Below are 18,640 nucleotides of genomic sequence, written 5' to 3'. Positions count from 1 at the left end.
GATATGGTTTACAAGCTATTATAGTTGTAGTTGGTATGATTGCATTAGGATGTATAATTTTACCTTGTATTCTACCTATTTTTGTTAGAACAATTTCTAAAAGTTTATCTTTACTGGCTATTGAGGAACTCGAAGATGATTACACCCAAACTGCACCTAACAATTTCTGCCTGGCTGACGAATAAGAAATAGACAAGGATAGTATGGCTAATATTTGTGTTTACACCAACATGAAACCGACTGATTTGTCTGGTCCTAAAAAATAAAAAGAGAGGAGATGTCCCTCTCAATTATTCAACTTACTGTATTAATGCCACTACAGATTTATATCATCAATGTACTATGTATGTGCCTAAATCAAGAATGTCCTCCGGTTTGCAGTCTCAATCTTTCCATGGAGGGTATGTCACTCTATTCTCCACCATTGTATCAAGATCTTTTTAACGTTTCCCCATGGTTAACCACTTTATTGTCTGCTTTAATAGGACCTATTGTGTTGTTATTACTTGCTTGTACTGTAGCACCATGCATCTTAGGACGTATGATACAATTTTTAAAATCTCGCATTCAAGCACTTGACTCAGAGGTTTCTGAAACCAAGGCAAAATTGAATCTGGTAGCTGCTCAGGTTTATGACCCATGCAAACAACCACTGCTAGCATTTACCTCCGATTCCGATATAGAGGATGACAATTACCTTTCACAAAAAACCTTGCTCACTGACATGGAAGGTGCCGACCTTAAAGGGCTGGCTCCAGCCATGCAGACTTATGCAATGGAAGCTATCAAATATGATTGTCTCGAGCAATTTTAAAATAAAATAAAAAAGGAGGAAATGTGGAGTCAGTGTGCATTGCGAAGTACAAAATCTGAGCTGTAATTCGGCCCTGTAAATCCTTGGTCAGACAACTGAGTCAACTGTCAACAGTTTTCAATACACATACAAAGCAAGAGGAAGAGATAACCTAATATGGCAGTTGGGGAAAGAGATAACCTAATATGGCAATTGGGGAAAGAGATAAGTGAAGAAGACCCACCCTAGATGACAACGACGCAACACCTCTTTCCACTTTTTATATTTGTCCTTTTTGTCTTTCAATTTGTCAGATAGTTCTTTATGCATCCATGCTGGTTTCTTTTGTGATCTACTATTTTTCTTCTTCATTGGTATTGTGTTAGACTGTGCTTTTATAATCTCACTTTTCAAAATTTCCCAAGCTTCTTGAGTTGTTTTCCCCCTGAGGATTCTCATCCATTGAATCCTTCTCAAGCTCTCTCTAAGTTTATTGAAATTAGCTCTCTTAAAGTCCAAGACTCTAGTTTGACTTTGTTCTACTACTTGTATTTGCTTAATGTCGAATTCCAATATTGCGTGGTCACTTGCCCCCAAGGTTCCTGTAGCTTCCTTTAGGTTCCTGTAGCTTCCTACTTAAACCCCAACCCCTATGAATCCACCCACCTTTTAACCCCATTATCTGTGGTACCCTTGAAATAAACCATATGAGATTCAGAACACCAGCAGGCAGCATTCATTCCCAGTACTTGATTGAGTCTAAATAATCTTTTCTGTTTTGATGTAAAAGGGAAAAAAAGTAATTGCTTTTTTTATGCAGAAGAACAAAGTTTTTTGAGCTCTGGATTGCAGTTTATACTTATTTCATTGTATTTTCCTAAGAATTCTCTCAAAAACTCAGTAAGAGAATGTTGATAGAATTCTACTGGTCAATGTTCTAGCAGTTACTTTTATAAGAGTCTGATTGGATATCTGCTTCTTTATAAAATGGCTTATGTGGACATAAAATACCCATTTATCACATGGTAAACCAATGAAATCCTTTGAAGCAACCATCTCTAGTTTTCCCAACTGCTCTGACTCATCCATATTTATTTTTGAGTGGATGTGAATAATTTTAAATAAAGAATTGAACTAGACATTATTTTCTAAAAATGTCTGTGTAAAGCTTTCTTATAAACAAAGATGATGCTATAGTCTGTTATCTTATGGTAAACTAAATTTCTTTTCAATTTTTTTTTATTACAGGTCAATGACCCAGATTTTATTACAGCCAACCCTTCCCAAGATTTACTAGAACTATATAAAAACATAGTTCATAAGCTACAACCATTACTAGTACATGATCGGAACTTCTCAGCTAAGAGGCCCTGTGTCGCCTCCAAACCATGGTTTGACAAGGATTGAGAAACCAAAAAAGCTCTCACCTTGGCTTATAAGATGTACAAAAATGAGACTGGGAATGGTAATAAAACAAGTCTTAAACAACTTATGATTCTCAAAAAACAATATAAGCAACTGATTGCTCTTAAGAAGAGACATGACACAAGGTCTTCCTGGGAACAACTTATTGTGGCAGCCAAGCAAAATAACTCTTCTCTATTCTGGCATCTAAAACTAGTCATTTGACAGAATTCATACTCCATTAAACATCCATATACCCCTACAACCTGGTATCTTCACTTTCAGAGAATGTGAAGCGAGAGTATAAGGCAGTGGTAGTCAACCTGGTTCCTACCGGCCACTTGTGGGCGTTCCAGCTTTCATGGTGGGTGGTAGGGGTTTTGTCAAATTGTCAAATTATAAATTTTATAAAGTAAAGTTACTTCCCTACTTTATAAATCACTATTAATGTGGAACCGATGGGCGGTTAGAAAATTTTACTACTAACAGAGATACACAAGTGGACGGTAGGTATAAGCCAGGTAGGCTTGGATCTTCGGTTGATGTTATGTAATGCCCGGTCCGTGGTTAATAAAGCTCCCCTGATTTGTGATCTTATTCAGGGGGAGTCCGCGGACCTTATGGGCATTATGGAGACCTGGTTGGGCCCAGAGGGGGGGGGTTCCCCTTGTTGAGCTGTGCCCTCCGGGTTTCCGAGCATTTCATCAACCGAGGGTCCAAGGTAGGGGTGGGGGGGTGGCGGTTGTCATTAAGGAGGATCTAGAGCCGAGGGAGGATCAGATTGCCGGCTGTGAATCCCTCTATGTGAGGTGGGGCCATAGGAATCAGTTGGGCTTGTTGATCACGTACCTGGCTCCTTGCTGCGTGAACACAGCCCTGCCCGAGCTGTTGGAGGTACTTGCCGATGTGGCGGTTGAGACCCCCAGACTTATGGTTATGGGGGATTTCAACCTGCCATCAGCTGGCTTGTCATCGACTGCAGCTCGGGAGTTCCAGGCTTCCATGACGGCCTTGGATCTGATTCAAGTAAATGATGGCCCTACACACATGGGAGGAGGCACGCTGGATCTAATTTATATCTCTGGACAGTGGTTAAATGATCTGGAATTACATGACTTAGTAACAGAACCGTTGTCATGGACAGATCATTTTCTCCTTCACCTGGACCTCCGAACCGCCACCCACCATCGCAGGGAGATGGAACCTACACGTTGGTTCCGTCCCAGGCGCCTGATGGACCCTGAGAGGTTCCTGACGGAGCTTGGGCCATTTCCTGAGGATCTGGCCCACGGCTCGACTGAGGAACTAGTTGCAGCCTGGGAACAGGCCGCGGCTGGGGCCTTGGACCGGGTCGTGCCTTTGCGGCCTCTGACCCAGCGCAGGTCTCGTCCGGCCCCTTGGTTCTCCGAGGGGCTGAGGGAGATGAAATGCCGGAGAAGACGCCTAGAGAGCACCTGGAGGTCCAGTCGCTCCGAAGCTGATCGGACTAGTTAGGTCCTATTCTAGGACCTACCTAGTGGCAATGAGGGAGGCGAGGCGCTCCTACGCCTCCACCCTCATTGCGTCGGCAGATAACCGCCCGGCCGCCCTATTTCGGGTGACCCGTTCCCTCCTTCATCAGGAGGTGCGGGATGATGCTTTGCAGGGACGTGCCGAGGAGTTTAGTGGTTATCTATACGATAAAATCGCTCAGCTCCGGGATGGTCTGGACCGAAATTGAGATGATCCAAGCGAGGGAGAGGAGGCACGTTTTGTCGAGTCTGTTTGGGATGAGTTTGACCCTGTGGCTCCCGAGGATGTGGACAGGTTGTTGGGGAGGCTTCACGCCACTACATGTTTACTGGACCCGTGTCCTTCCTGGCTGGTACTGGCCACTCAGGAGGTGACACGAGGCTGGCTCCAGGGGATTATCAACGCTTCTTTGTTGGAAGGGGTTTTCCCTGCCGCCTTGAAAGAGGCGGTGGTGAGACCCCTCCTCAAGAAGCCCTCCCTGGACCCAGCTATTTTGGGTAATTATCGTCCGGTCTCCAACCTTCGCTTCGTTGCGAAGGTTGTAGAGAGTGCTGTGGCGCGACAGCTACCACAATATCTGGATGAAGCCGTCTATCTAGACCCGTTCCAGTCCGGCTTCCGACCCGGATACAGCACGGAGACAGCTTTGGTCGCATTGGTGGATGATCTCTGGAGGGCCAGGGGTTACTCCTCTGCCCTGGTCCTATTAGACCTCTCAGCGGCTTTTGATACCATCGACCATGGTATCTTGCTGCGCCGGTTGGGGGGATTGGGAGTGGGAGGCACCGTGTATCGGTGGTTCTCCTCCTATCTCTCTGACCGGTCGCAGACGGTGTTGACAGGGGGGCAGAAGTCGACCGCGAGGTGCCTCACTTGTGGGGTGCCGCAGGGGTTGATCCTCTCGCCCCTTCTGTTCAACATCTATATGAAGCCGTTGGGTGAGATCATCAGTGGCTTTGGGGTGAGATACCAGCTGTACGCTGATGACACTCAGCTGTACTTTTCCACCCCAGGCCACCCCAATGAAGCTGTTGAAGTGCTGTCCCGGTGTTTGGAGGCCGTACGGGTCTGGATGGGGAGAAACAGGCTCAAGCTTAATCCCTCCAAGACGGAGTGGCTGTGGATGCCGGCACCCCGATTGTTGGAGGCGAGTTATTGGCCCCAAAGGATAGGGTGCGCAACTTAGGTGTCCTCCTGGATGAACGGCTGTCGTTTGAAGATCATTTGACGGCCGTCTCCAGGAGGGCCTTCCACCAGGTTTGCCTGGTTCGGCAGTTGCGCCCCTTCCTTGATCGGGATGCCTTGTGCATAGTCACTCATGCGCTCGTTACCTCTCGCTTGGATTATTGTAATGCTCTCTACATGGGGCTCCCCTTGAGGTGCACTCGGAGGCTTCAGTTAGTCCAGAATGCAGCTGCGTGGGTGATAGAGGGAGCCAGCGTAGCTCCCGTAACACCGCCTCCCGCGCAGACTGCACTGGCTACCTGTGGCCTTCGGTGCACTTTAAGGTTTTGGTCACTACCTTTAAAGCGCTCCATGGCTTAGGGCCTGGGTACTTACGGGACCGCCTGCTGTTACCTCATGCCTCCCACCGACCTGCACGCCTCACAGAGGGACTTCTCAGGGTGCCGTCCTCCAAGCAATGTCGGCTGGCGGCCCCAGGAAGGTCCTTCTCTGTGGGGCTCCACACTCTGGAACGAACTTCCCCGGTTTACGCCAAATACCTGACCTTCGACCTTCCGTCGCGAACTGAAGACACATCTTTTATTCGCTGGGCTGGCTTAAATTTTATTGATTTTAAATTTTCTATTATTAATTTTAAGGGGTTTTAGTTTTATATATTTTAAAGTTTTTTAGGCCAATCATAAAATAAGTTTTTTAATTTGTATTTTAATTGTATATTGTATTGTTTGTTTTACTTTGGCTGTACACTGCCCTGAGTCCTTCGGGAGAAGGGCGGTATAAAAATCGAATTAATAATAATAATAATAATAATAATAATAATAATAATAATAATAATAATAATAATAATAATAATAATAATAATAATAATAATAATAATAATAATAATAATAAAAAGGTTGACTACCCCTGGTATAAGGTATACAATGAAGGACGTACCTGAATGGCCCCTGGTTTCAGAGTCCGAAATCAAATTGCTCATTGGCCAACTCAGGACTGGGAAGGCTCCAGGAGCTGACTTCATTACCGCTGAATTACTAAAGAACAATTTGGAATGCTGGATACCAGTTCTGGTGGCGCTATTCACTTATATCGACTCCACTGGCTATGTCCCAGAAGATTGGGGCTTGGCAATTGTCCCAATTTTTAAAAAGGGAAAGAGAGATGATCCTGCCAATTACAGACCAATAAGTCTTCTAAACATAATCAGCAAACTCTATACCCAACACCTCTAAGATAAACTAAAGGAGTGGCTGGGATCCTGAGATTTTGATCACTGACGAACAAGCTGGGTTTAGAGAGGGGACAGGCACCACAGAACAGTGTTTAATTCTTCATCATCTGATTGAAAAATACATATCAAATAGACCTGTATCATTATGACAGTTTTATAGCTCTCAAGGCAGCCTTTGATATGGTTACCAGGACTAAGCTATGGGAGAAGCTGGTAGCTGCCTCAACTGACCACAGGCTTCTTCATCTATTACGTGCCCTACATACTAAAACATCCCTCAAGGTGTAATATGCAAGAGTCCCTCTCGAAGTCAGTTAAAACTCAAAAGGGGGTTAAACAGGGGTGCATTTTGCCGCCTGCCCCCTTTCAACTTTTACATAAATGACACGGTAAAATGGCTAAGCAAACCAAATCACTATCCCCCAAAAATAGGTGACTGAAGCATCGCCTTCCTGTTCTATGCAGATAATGCTGTGATCCTGTCCAGGACACCAGTAGATCTTAAAAGAGCCTTGTGAGCCCTTCTCCAGTACTGTAATTACAATAAACTGGATATAAATTATGAGAAAACAAAGATCATGCCCTTTGCAAAAAGGCCAAAACTTTATTGATGGTACCTAAATGGCCACAAAATAGAGCAGGTAACCACCTTCAAATATCTGGGGGTGGTCATTCAGGCCAATCGTTCAAGAAAAGAGAATGGAGAATATGCAGTTGCCTTGGTCTAAAGATCAGTGAGCACCACTCTTAATTTGTTTATGCACAAAGGGAGGATATTATGTTCCCGCTGTAATTAAGCTTTTTCTGGCCAAGTCACTAGCACAACTTCTTTATGGGACCTTGCTCAGACCATCAGCTTCATGTTTTGCATCTAGAAATAGTTCAATCTAAATTCATTAGATCAATTCTCCAGATGCTGCATTGTGTCTCAAACGCACTTCTGTGCATGGAGACAGGATTGACAAAAGTTGAAGCAATAAATCTGTATAGCATCCTTAAATCTCTGGCTAAAGCTTAACTTCTTTCCGTTAATTCTCCAAGACAAATTCTCTTCATCATGGATTAAGGCTGTTGAGTCCAACCTTGCTAAACTAGGCTTTTCCCCAGCTTTAATACTCAAGATGGACTATGACCTAGCAAGACAAATCTTGCGACAAAGGATGGAGGATATCGAGAGGCAGGTGGAATTAGGAAAAGATCCCCGTTTCTGGTTCCAGATGCTATTAGATGTGTTGTTGCTCCTGCCAGCTATCTTAGTCAGTTGGAGTCAGCAAGCCATGCGATTCCATCAGCCATCCTGTATGACAAGTATAAAAGGATACCATTCACGGAAAGACTGTGCCTGCAGCTCAGGAAAGGTGGAGACTGTGGGCCACATGCTCCTTAGATGTTCCTTTTATATGGAGATTAGGAAAAAACATATTCTGCCAAAACTGCTAGGTATCCTGGCCGTTCTGACTCTACCTATCTGCTTGAAATAGCTTAAGGATGGCTGTTTAAGGATGAACAGTCCATAACTACAGCCCAGGTGGCTAGATTCTGTGCAGCAGCACCGGGGATTCATCGCAAACACATGTCTTCTCCATCATAGCAATGTTATATAACAATTGTGGCAAATTCTTTGCATTGCTTAGTCATTTCTCTTTTAGCATTGTATCTACAATGGGCCACACAGTTTACAGATTGCAACTATCATATAGTCAGACCATGTATAATTGACACTGGATTTTATTATAGATTTTAGTTGTTATATATTATTTTATACTAGAATTTTTAAGTGTATATATAGTGAGAACTTTTATTTGTTCTGGTCTCTGGTCTAAGACTGTAATAATAAATTGTTGTTGACCCAAACTACATGAAACTTACCTTTCACTTTTTACGTATTTTAATTAAACTCAAGAAATCCAAACATGCCATGGAAAGTGTTTGTGCCCATACCAGTTCTTATGAACATCACACTGCCAGTTTTTGTTAAACAATATGATTTCCTGAAAATTGTTAATGACAACAACAACAATACTTTGTGGATTAGTTGTGGGATCATATCACAGAAAATTGTTAATAATAACAGAACACAATATTGTATATGCTTGGCATCTTCTATTTACTATAGAAGCATTTATAACACACCTCAGATAATCAGCTATATGGAATCGAAATTCTGCTACAAGATTTTTATTTCTTTTTAATTTAGTTTTTAAATTTAGTTAATGTCCAAATAGGAACTAACAATTAAAATATGCAGGGGTAAACAAACTAGCACTATTGAAAATCCTGATCGGATATTTGGAATGTACATTGTACAAACAATTTTGCTAGGAAGTAAAACTTGCACAGTATATATCAGCAAGGAATATAACACTTTTTATAGATACAAAAGAAACTTCTTTAGCTCATCTGGTAACATAAGTTCACTAATTGTCTTTTTCTTTTTGACTCCCAAGTAACTCCGGATGCACAGACGACATAACTGCATCAAGGAGAATGGCCCTAAAGAAAAAAATGCCAAAACAAACAAACAAACACACAAGAATAATCTTAAAATCTGTTTTCTAAAGAATTCAAACTAGTTTTAGTTCTGTGCAATCCAGAATAACAATTATTTAATGAAAACATTTACTTCTCAACTGGCTATAAGAAGCAGAACATTCCAAACTCTAACATACTCAATTATTGTTAGTTTGTTTATCCTAATCTAGAATAACTGTTGAAGATTAAAGTTAATCAGTCACAAAAAGCAGTTTAAAATAGATAACTAATCAAGCTTTTACATCTGTGTGGATGGTGAGATTCATGTAACCTTTTAAACAGTCACAGCAATATAATATAATATATACTCTGTAATACCATACAGATTGCAGAAGGTATTGTGGGTAGTGTACCCCAGGGGGACAGTGCCAATAACTTCATAGCACCAGAAACCACAGCAAACAGTGCCAAGAGACTCAAGCCAGCCCTTCCCCCTTTAAGAAAACCAAAAAGCACCTGCTGAAAGAAAAGCATAGAGCAGCCCAGCTAACAGAGCTGACAATAGAAATACTTAAGTAGAGCCATTAAGATAAGGGGAATCAAGCTAAAAATAACTCACCTGGAACCCCCCTTTTCCTCTTTCCTGGCAGAATTAACCCCCAGGATAGGAAAGATAAAGCCCAAACACTTTAAATTTAACTAGAGGCACACAAATAAACCCTTTAAGCTGCAGGGGCTTCAAAGGGGAATTAAGAATAAAAGGCTCTGAGTCACACTTCTAAATCTGCTTGCAAGCCAGGAATGCTTGAGCTGTGTTCACTACTTTTCTTGCCTTCCTGAATTAAAGGATCCCTTTTCTGGCAGCTGCTTCCATGTTTATTTCTTCTCAGCATCAGTGACTGCTTCCCAGCTGGGAACAAACCAGGGAAATTTCTTCCAACAGTACCATATAATAATTTTTGTTTTAATTTAGAATTGAACAATCCTGTTACAGTACCAGTCAAAACAATTTACTATAGCTGAACAAACTTTTTACAAATCTTGGGTCACTTTGTGTTTTGGTTTTGAAAAATGCCATATATAATAATGTGTACAATCATACATAGATACACATTTACTGAGAATAAAAGTATTCTAGCTAGAAATATATTATGAACCAGTTTCCTGCTGGAGATATATCCAGCAAAATATTCATATGTAACACATACACATTCTAGCTACAAAGTTTTCCTTCTTTTTTGCACTTTCCTGTTGAACTCAGTATGTTTATAAAAATCTACAATGTGAACTATGATTGTAACAATATCAAAATTGAAACTTCAGTTTGGAAAAAATCTATTCTTCCTTTTGTCTGAAATCTGTAAGTATTCGGTAAGAAGTAATTGGATCTATCTCCATGAACATTCCCTTTGACTATTATAAGGTTGCACCCACATTATGTGGTCACAAATTAGAGGAAATATTAGCAATATTGTACGTGATAAGAGCACATTCTGACATATTGGTAAGATATATATATATATATATATATATATCTCCCCATTCAAAGCATGCCTCAGGTTCTTTATGTACTCTGTGTGTGAAAGAAACAAAGGTTAATGGGCACCTTCTCTCTGCAGAAATATCTGCATTAGTGCACTGTTGGCTGGAACCAGCTCTATTGGCTTTTTGCCTTCTGCATTAACAGCCCTAGTATTTGCTCCAAAGTCAATGAGCAAATGGACCATGTCGACATTGGAGGTTTGAGCAGCTATGTGGAGAGGAGAATCCAGGCCTTTTCCGTTATTTGCACTTGCACCTAAAACAAATGAGATAGAACTATTAAACAAACAGTAACTTAATTTATTTCTTTTGCTATCTCAGATCCATCTGAATAATTTCCAGTTTATACATTGCCAAAGAAGCATAAGCCTCCTAAATAATAATTTCTTAATTTGAAATAGCTTTAAACTGTTTAAATGCTGAGGTTTACTGCCAAAGTAATGTATCAATTGTACTGATCTGAAATGGGACATTAAGAATGCTCAATATGCTTAATGTAACACAGCAATGTGGTTGTTTTTTTTTACAGGAAACTGACAGTTCATTCATTTTTAATTGCAACTTTGGTCAAATTAGTTTCTGTTTAAAATGCATGTGTTCCCTCAGGCTGTGGTTTTCAGGAAAAAAGTTGCAATGAAAAATTAACTAACCAATTTCTTCAATCCTGACATAATTGCTGAGGAAAAGGCCCTGAGAAGATATGGTTTATACCATGGGTGTCAAACTTGCGTCATGTTGCCGTCACGTGACATTTCACAATGCTTTTCCCTTTGCAGAATTGGGGTGGGTGTGGCCTGCATGTGACACATCCGGCCCACAGCCTGCCAGTTTGACATTCCTAATTTATACAATCTACTGAGTAGGCAGCATATAGGTTTTTGTAAATAAACTACCAGAGGAAAATTCATTACTGTGTAGGAATATCTTGTCAGGGTTCCCAGCCAAATTGACGGAATCAATAGAACTAGAAGCCACTGTGTTTTGGCAATTATATTTGGTTAAGCTTCTTGATAACCCTATAGGAATCTGCTACTTCACCATGAGTTCATTGTGGATTTGTTCACTGTAGTTTTAAATTAGTTAATTCTACCCAAATCAATATGAGGAACAAAGCAAGGTATATTAGTCACTAATAGAAATTTAAAAGACATTTTAAATAAAGACAGTTATGCACATTTATGAAAGATGAAGACAACTAATAAATATTAACCAACATGACTATTACTTCTAATAAGAAAGAGCAGTATTCTTTTTTTTATTTCATTTTGTCACAACAGTATACACAAACATCAACATAAGAAAATCAAAATATTATAAAAGAAATATATATATATATATATATAAGCAAAAGTATGCAACAACCATGTTAATTTGTTATAACGAAAGGGAACAATAGGACAGGAACGGAAGGCACATTTGTGCTCTTATGCACACCCCTTATTGTCCTCTTAGGAATGGGGTGAGATCAATAGTGGACAGTTTTTGGTTGAAGATTTTGGGATATTGAGTAGAGACTATAGAGTCTGGTAATGAGTTCCAAGCGTTAACAACTCTGTTACAAAAGTCATATTTTCTGCAATCAAGTTTGAAGCGGTTGACATTAAGTTTGAATCTATTGTTTGCTCTTGTATTATTGCGATTGAAGCTGAAGTAGTCTTTTACAGGAAGGATATTGCAATAGATGATTCTGTGTGTTAAACACAGGTCATGTCAAAGTCGGCAGAGTTCTAAGTTTTCTAATCCCAAGATTTCAAGTCTGGTGGCATAAGGTATTTTGTTGTTTACGGCGGAGCGAAGAACTCTTCTAGTAAAATATTTCTGGACGTGTTCGATTGTATTAATGTCAGAGATGTGGTATGGGTTCCAGACAGATGAGCTGTATTCAAGAATAGGTCTGGCAAATGTTTTGTGTGCTCTGGTTAGTAGTGTAGAGTTTTTGGAAAAGAAGCTGCGTAAGATTAGGTTTACAACTCTTAGAGCCTTTATTGCTATGTAGTTGCAGTGGGCTTTGACATTTAGGTCATTTGATATGAAAACTCCAAGGTCTTTGACAGGGTGGGGGTCGTCAGTAAGGTAATGTCCATCAAGCTTGTACTTGTTGTTTGGGTTCTTTTTTCCAATATGTAAGACTGAGTATTTGCTGGTTGAGATTTGGAGTTGCCAGGTTTTAGACCAATCGGATACAAAGTCAAGGTCTTCTTGGAGGGTAGAAGTATTGTTAGTGGTATTGAATAGTTTTTGCTGACATCATCAGCAAAGAGAACACAATAACTTGAGATAAGGTCACAAGATCATTTATGTATAGTATGAAGAGCGTTGGTCCAAGAACACTACCTTGGGGAACGCCACTTTTGACAGGAACGGGATTTGATAAAGCGTTACCAATTTTGACCACTTCTTGTCTGTTTGACAGGAAGGCATTTATCCAATTGTGAAGAGGTCCTGAAATGCCGTAGGATTTTAGTTTTAGGAGAAGTTTATCATTTATTTATTAATTTATTTATTAATTAAATTTCTAGACCGCCCTTCTCCCGAAGGACAGGGTGGTGTACAGCCTACTCACGTACTACTGAGTCAAAAGCTTTGCAGAAGTCTATGTAAATTACATCTATTGCTTTTCCTTGATCAAGGTTAGTAGTCCATATGTTTTTGCAATGGAGAAGTTGTAAGTTACATGATAATTTTTTTCTGAAACCAAATTGTTTATTAGAGAGTAGGTTGTTTGTTTCAAGGTGGAGTGTAATGGATTGGTTTATGATAGATTCCATTACTTTGCATGAGACACAACGTAGAGAGATAGGTCTGTAATTTTCAACTAGGCTGGGATCACCTTTTTTGAAGATAGGGATGACTGTGGCTAGAGACCAGAGTTTGGGAAGGGAACTAGTCGTGAAGGCTTTATTAAAGATTATGCTTAGGGGTTCTGCTATATTAATTGAAAGTTTTTTTAAAAAGTATGCACATAGTCCATCAGGTCCAATAGATAATGATGGTTTCAGGTTGCGAAGAGCTTTTTCAACATTATCTTCTGTGAAGTCTATATGTGTTAAGTCGTTGTTAACATTTTTTGTACGATTGAGGAATGTCGGATATGAGCCATTGCTGTTTACAAAGACTGAGCTGAAGAATGTGTTAAAGAGGTTTGCTTTAACTGTTTCATGAGTACATTCTTTGCCATTTGATTATTTTAGTGGTGGAATGAGAAACATGAGAAACATGAGTGAGATATGCATTCCCTCTTGCTGCATTCTTCCTGCTCTTGAGCTTCCCGTAAGTACCTGTGGTTGGCCATTGTGGAAGAAGATTGAATTAACTGAGGCTTTAGTCTTATCCCATATGACTCATCTTCTTCTCTTCAAGCATGGCTTATATTACTAAATTAAGAGGGAAGGTGTCTGGGTGGACAAATTGAAGAGAGACACAGGAATGTTGTAGTGCTGTACTGTCCTAGTTACCATACCCTTCCCTCTCTATCAAAATACAATCTACAATGCTGCTTACCTCCCAAAGCTATACCCATTAATGTCTCTGTCCTCTACCCATAAACATTTTCAGGCATGCAAAATGATTTGTTGATATTATATATCTTTTAGTGAATTACCTGACTCAAGTAACTTTTTGGCACATTTCAACTGCTGATTCTCACAAGCAACATACAGTGGAGTTCCAAGATGCTTTATGTTATGATCAACACTGACTCCATTGGACAGAAGAGTTTCCACACATTTGGTATGACCTTCAAAGGATCAAAAGAAATTAAAAATTAAATTCAAGCCCCAAAACTAGACCCCAGCTGTTTACACATGAAAGGTGAACAAAGACTCACTGATTTTTACAAATGACTGAAACGTTAAAAGTTTTCCAATTTCTTTCTCTGGCCAACCTTCTTCCATTATACTTATGGATTCATACTCAGGTCCTTCACAGTCCATGCCATCTGGCTATGCAGAAGTGGCTGAACTACTGAAGAGTGCCCCTAAACGTTAATGTGTAGTTCCCCCACTAGTTAATGTGTAGTTCCCCCACTGGCCAAAAATTGTGACCACCACCACAGGATAAAACTCCAACAGCATCAGAGTAGCAATGCAGGCTTTGTTGAGCAGCAGTCTCATCTTAGCAGAGTGACAATTTTGCCCTTCAATTGAATCCTATCAGTGTCAGGGTATGAGGGTTTTCCAGCTGAGAACCAAGAGAGAACAAAGTCTATGGATTGCAGGGCCTCAGGATGGAATATCAGAAGCATGAGCATCTTCCTTTTACATTTCCCTATTACAAGGCTTGAACCTTCAATCATTAGTAGTAGGAAGACGGAATTACTATCCTGATTTCGAGATTGAGCAATAAGACACAACTTGCTTTGACTGGATGAAGAAAAGACATCTCAGATATCTACTACTGATGGTCAGATTCCCTTTATGCATTTCTCAGAACCTATTCCTCTCATGTCCCCTAACTCTTTAATTTCCAAGGTGAACAAAACATTATAAATAAATGCAAAATACCTACATTATATAAAAAGACAGTTTGAGCCTTCAACCTGCCCCACCTGCACCTTAAGGAAAACAATTGGGGATTGGTTTTTCCAACAACAGGTGACACCAAAAAGGAAATGAAATGCTGGCCAGGAGACACCCCCCCCCCCCGCTTCACTGTCTTGAAAGTATCAGTGGGAGGATAAGACAGCAACAAAGACCAACTTCATTGGTGAAGAATTGTAAGGTCGACCGTGAGGGCAGTTTTAATATCAACATACTTTGCTCTGGACTCAGAACACATTACTGTGGCTACAAAGACAAGCTTCTCATTCAAGCCAACTTAGACAGCTAGCTGTGGAGCCAGAAATCCTTGTCAACATACCAAAAGCAATTTCATGTCTTGTTTGGCAGTACAGGTAGTTCTCGACTTGACAAGTGACTCACATTTATGATGGTTGCAGTGTCCTGGGGTCATGCGATTCCTTTTTGCGACCTTCTGACAAGTAAAGTCAATGGGGAAACCAGATTCACTTAACAACCGTGTTACTAATTTAACAACTGCAGTGATTAACTTAACAAATTTGGCAAGAAAAGATATAAAATGAGGCAAAACTCAACAAATTTCTCACTTCGCGACATAAATTTTGGGCTCAATTGTGATCGTAAGTTGAGGACTATCTGTATTAGCAATAATAACATTTAAATATAGTCTTCCCAAAGAGAAGAGAAATTGTAACCAATATTAACGTTCATATTTGGGGGGGAAGAGCAACAGGGGGTTTCCACACAAGGATTTATGCCAGTTGAAAGTGATCCAGACCCCATCCAGAGTCAACTGTGCTAAGTCAACAGTGTTAGGAAGCAGGGAATATTTATTTCCAGCTCAGCAGCAAGTTTTAGAATTCAATAAAGAACAGAGATCCTATACAGCAATTTCAAATCCTCTTCTGTAGCTCAGATAAACAGGCAGGGTAAATTATTTTGTCTCCTTTCCCCCTTCTCTTCAACATTGGATGAGCCAGCCTGCAAAAGGCCAGACTACTACTGAGTTTGTTTTTCCCTTTTGTTTTGTGTGGAGTGAAAATACAGAATTTTTTGTTGCTAAGGGATTTGCAGCAGCTAAAGGCAGAACACTGATTTTAGCTTGATATTTTTCAGCATTTCAAACCTGTGATAGGTGGAGATATTAAAATGGAAGTGATGTCAAAATGATCTGACCAGAGGATTTTCTAACTGAAGGTTAAGGAAGTGATGGACTTTCCAGATGAATTGCAATGTTCCATGTTCTTCAGCATTGCTCTTGAGGTTGAGGTTGCTGGGAATGGCTACTCTGCACCATTTGAGGTGCCACAGATTCTCTAGCCCTGATATTATTATCTGTAACTCATTTAAATATTTGTTTTATAGTCCAAACAAGAGATATCTAACCTTTGATTATACAATAATCAAACAGACAATAAACAAACAGACAAAATTTGTAGGTTTGTATAGAATTTGCCTGGAATGAAACAACAAATATATCATTTCACAAAGTTGTACCCCTCTTGTTTCCCTGGTATATAGGTACATATGCTGACAAATTTACCTCTTTTAGCAGCTTCATGGATGGGGGATGCCAGGTCACAAACTGGATGTGGGCTGGCTCTGTGTTGCAGTAACAGGTTCAAGCAGTCAACGCTACCACTGACACAAGCATTAAACAGGGGTGTGTTCCAGTCAATTGTAGTGGCATTTACCTAAAGGGAAAAACCTGGTACTGTAATGTTTTATTTGTAAAACATGTTGAAACATTTTATAAAATGCTATAGAAAAAGTATTTTGCAATGACATTTTATTATCATAGTAGCTCCATAAATATACTTTAATACAAAATAAATATATGCCACTAATTGGATTGAAGACAAGATAGGATCTGGGCTCTTTTAAACATTGTCAGCCCTGAGTGGGTAGGTGTTTTGTGTTGATATAAATGAGTGTTTTTGAGCATTGGCACAAAGTACATTTCTCACCTTGTTCTAACATAGCTAAAATGAGAGGACATTTCTGTCAAGAACATTTTAATCCCCTTGTTCACCTTTCTTCACAAAAGGAAGGTACTGTTAATTAGTAGCAACAAACAGATAGCAAAAGCACTTCTAGCACATTAATTCTGATTTTGGTTTATTAGGAATAATAATATTAGGAATCAGATTATTTTTCCCCAATATTAGTTGGGTTACTTTGTTGAAAAAGTGTACAAGAAAATCACTGGCACAGTTTACATTCAGTAGCTAAGCTACTAAGCCATTCTCTAGCAAATTTTTTCTCTTTCTTGCATGCACTATATAACTCTAGATCTTTGAGTACTTACATTGGCCCCATGTTTTAATAAGACACTGACACATGCAGCATGTCCTCCTAAGCAAGCTTCATGGAGAGGAGATACACAATCTGTTGTTCTAAAATTCACACTAGCTCCCTGGTACAATAATAAAAATCATAGTTAGAGAGGGATCCCAGATGTTCTTTGCAATTCTAAACAATAGAATAGAATAGAATTTTTTTATTGGCCAAGTGTGATTGGACACACAAGGAATTTGTCTTGGTGCATATGCTCTCAGTGTACATAAAAGAAAAGATACCTTCATCAAGGTACAACACTTACAACATTTAATGATAGTCATAGGCTACAAATAAGCAATCAGGAAACAATATCAGTATAAATCGTAAGGATAAAAGCAACAAAGTTACAGTCATAAGTGGAAGGAGATGAGTGATGGGAACGATGAGAAGATTAATAGTGGTGCAGATTTAGCAAATAGTTTGATATTTCATTAATTCATATTGTCAAAGATTGGATCTACTGTTTCCACTAATAGATTAACCTATTACTTGGGTTTTAAGAAACATCAGGCCACTATAATTAGTCAACTATAATATTTTTGAACCACTTAGCTTATTCCATAACTTAAAATGTGTTAATTTTCCTAAGCAATATTATCTCTACTGAATGCAGATTTTTCCCCAATACTGTTACAGTGTATCTTAAATACTATGGCAGAAATATATGGGAAACTATCTTCTTTGCAAATGGCAAGTCTCAATGATAATCCTAACGGAAGGATATTTTTGGATTCAGATCATGGTCCCAAAATTTCTACTACTAAAATGATTGTAATGTGACTTCAACATTGGTTCAAAAGGAAGTGTAAAAGTAAAGAAGGTACTTTTTGTCATGTGGACATGTGTTAAAGCAAAGAAATTTTAGAGTAAGATCAGTGGTGGGATTCTGCCGGTTGTAGACAGTCCGGATGAACCATTTGTTAAATTGCCGGTTTGCTCCGCCCCTTGCCCCTCCCCTCCCCACTATTACTTACTGATGTCACGGCACCATTTGTAAAATTGCTGGCTCGCACTCTCCTCCCCCCTGGGAGCACACCCAAACCGCTTGTTAAAAGGCTCAGCCGCCTACCACTCTGTTCCCCATCTCGGACTGCCCACCTCGGACTGCCCTGACCGCTTCAGCAGCAGAAGGCAAGTACAGCCGAGTGCTGCCCCTGGGGAAGCGGGACTGGGAAAGGTGGTTGACCTGCACCCGCCTGGCTGCCGGCCGTGACCTACTCCCATCCAAGCACCTTGCTGGCCATGTAGCCGCCGACCGAAGCCTGCCTCCATCCAAGTGTCTCGCTGCCCACCCAATCCAAGCACCACGCGGCCGCTGACTGAGGCCTACCTGCATCCAAGCCTCTTGCTAGTCAGCCAATTCAAGCTCCTTGCTGGCCACATGGCCAGCGAGGTGCTTTAATCGCTGGCTAGAGAGTCGTTTGGATGCAGGCAGGCTTCGGTCGGTGGCCGCATGGCGCTTGGCTCGGGTGGGCAGCGAGGTGCATGGATCGGGTGGGCAGCAGCTTGTGGGCAGCAGCTTACATTGATTACTGTGCTGACTGCATAAAAAGAAAATCCTACAATCAAATAGCCAACAATCCATCAACCAAGGCATCCATCCATCTGACAATCGAAACATCCATCCACCCGTTCAATCAACTG

At 40.4% G+C, this 18,640-nt stretch overlaps 1 protein-coding gene across 1 annotated transcript in view; it reads right to left on the bottom strand.

The window, feature by feature from the left end:
- Positions 1-5,555: 5,555 nt before the first annotated feature.
- The window catches only part of LOC131199821 (ankyrin repeat and SOCS box protein 9-like), a 33,090-nt gene continuing 20,005 nt past the window's right edge, over positions 5,556-18,640 (bottom strand). Inside the window, exons 3-7 of the mRNA XM_058186024.1 lie at positions 16,965-17,072; positions 16,200-16,350; positions 13,741-13,875; positions 10,204-10,395; positions 5,556-8,618 (exon numbers count right to left, since the gene is read on the bottom strand). Coding sequence (XP_058042007.1) covers positions 8,494-8,618; positions 10,204-10,395; positions 13,741-13,875; positions 16,200-16,350; positions 16,965-17,072 — 711 coding nt within the window. The 3' untranslated portion in view covers positions 5,556-8,493. The remainder of the gene's footprint in view (positions 8,619-10,203; positions 10,396-13,740; positions 13,876-16,199; positions 16,351-16,964; positions 17,073-18,640) is intronic.

Source organism: Ahaetulla prasina, chromosome 5 (genome assembly GCF_028640845.1).
Source record: "Ahaetulla prasina isolate Xishuangbanna chromosome 5, ASM2864084v1, whole genome shotgun sequence".
NCBI classification, from domain to species: Eukaryota; Metazoa; Chordata; class Lepidosauria; order Squamata; family Colubridae; genus Ahaetulla; species Ahaetulla prasina.
This window is presented reverse-complemented; position numbering and strand designations above follow the sequence as displayed.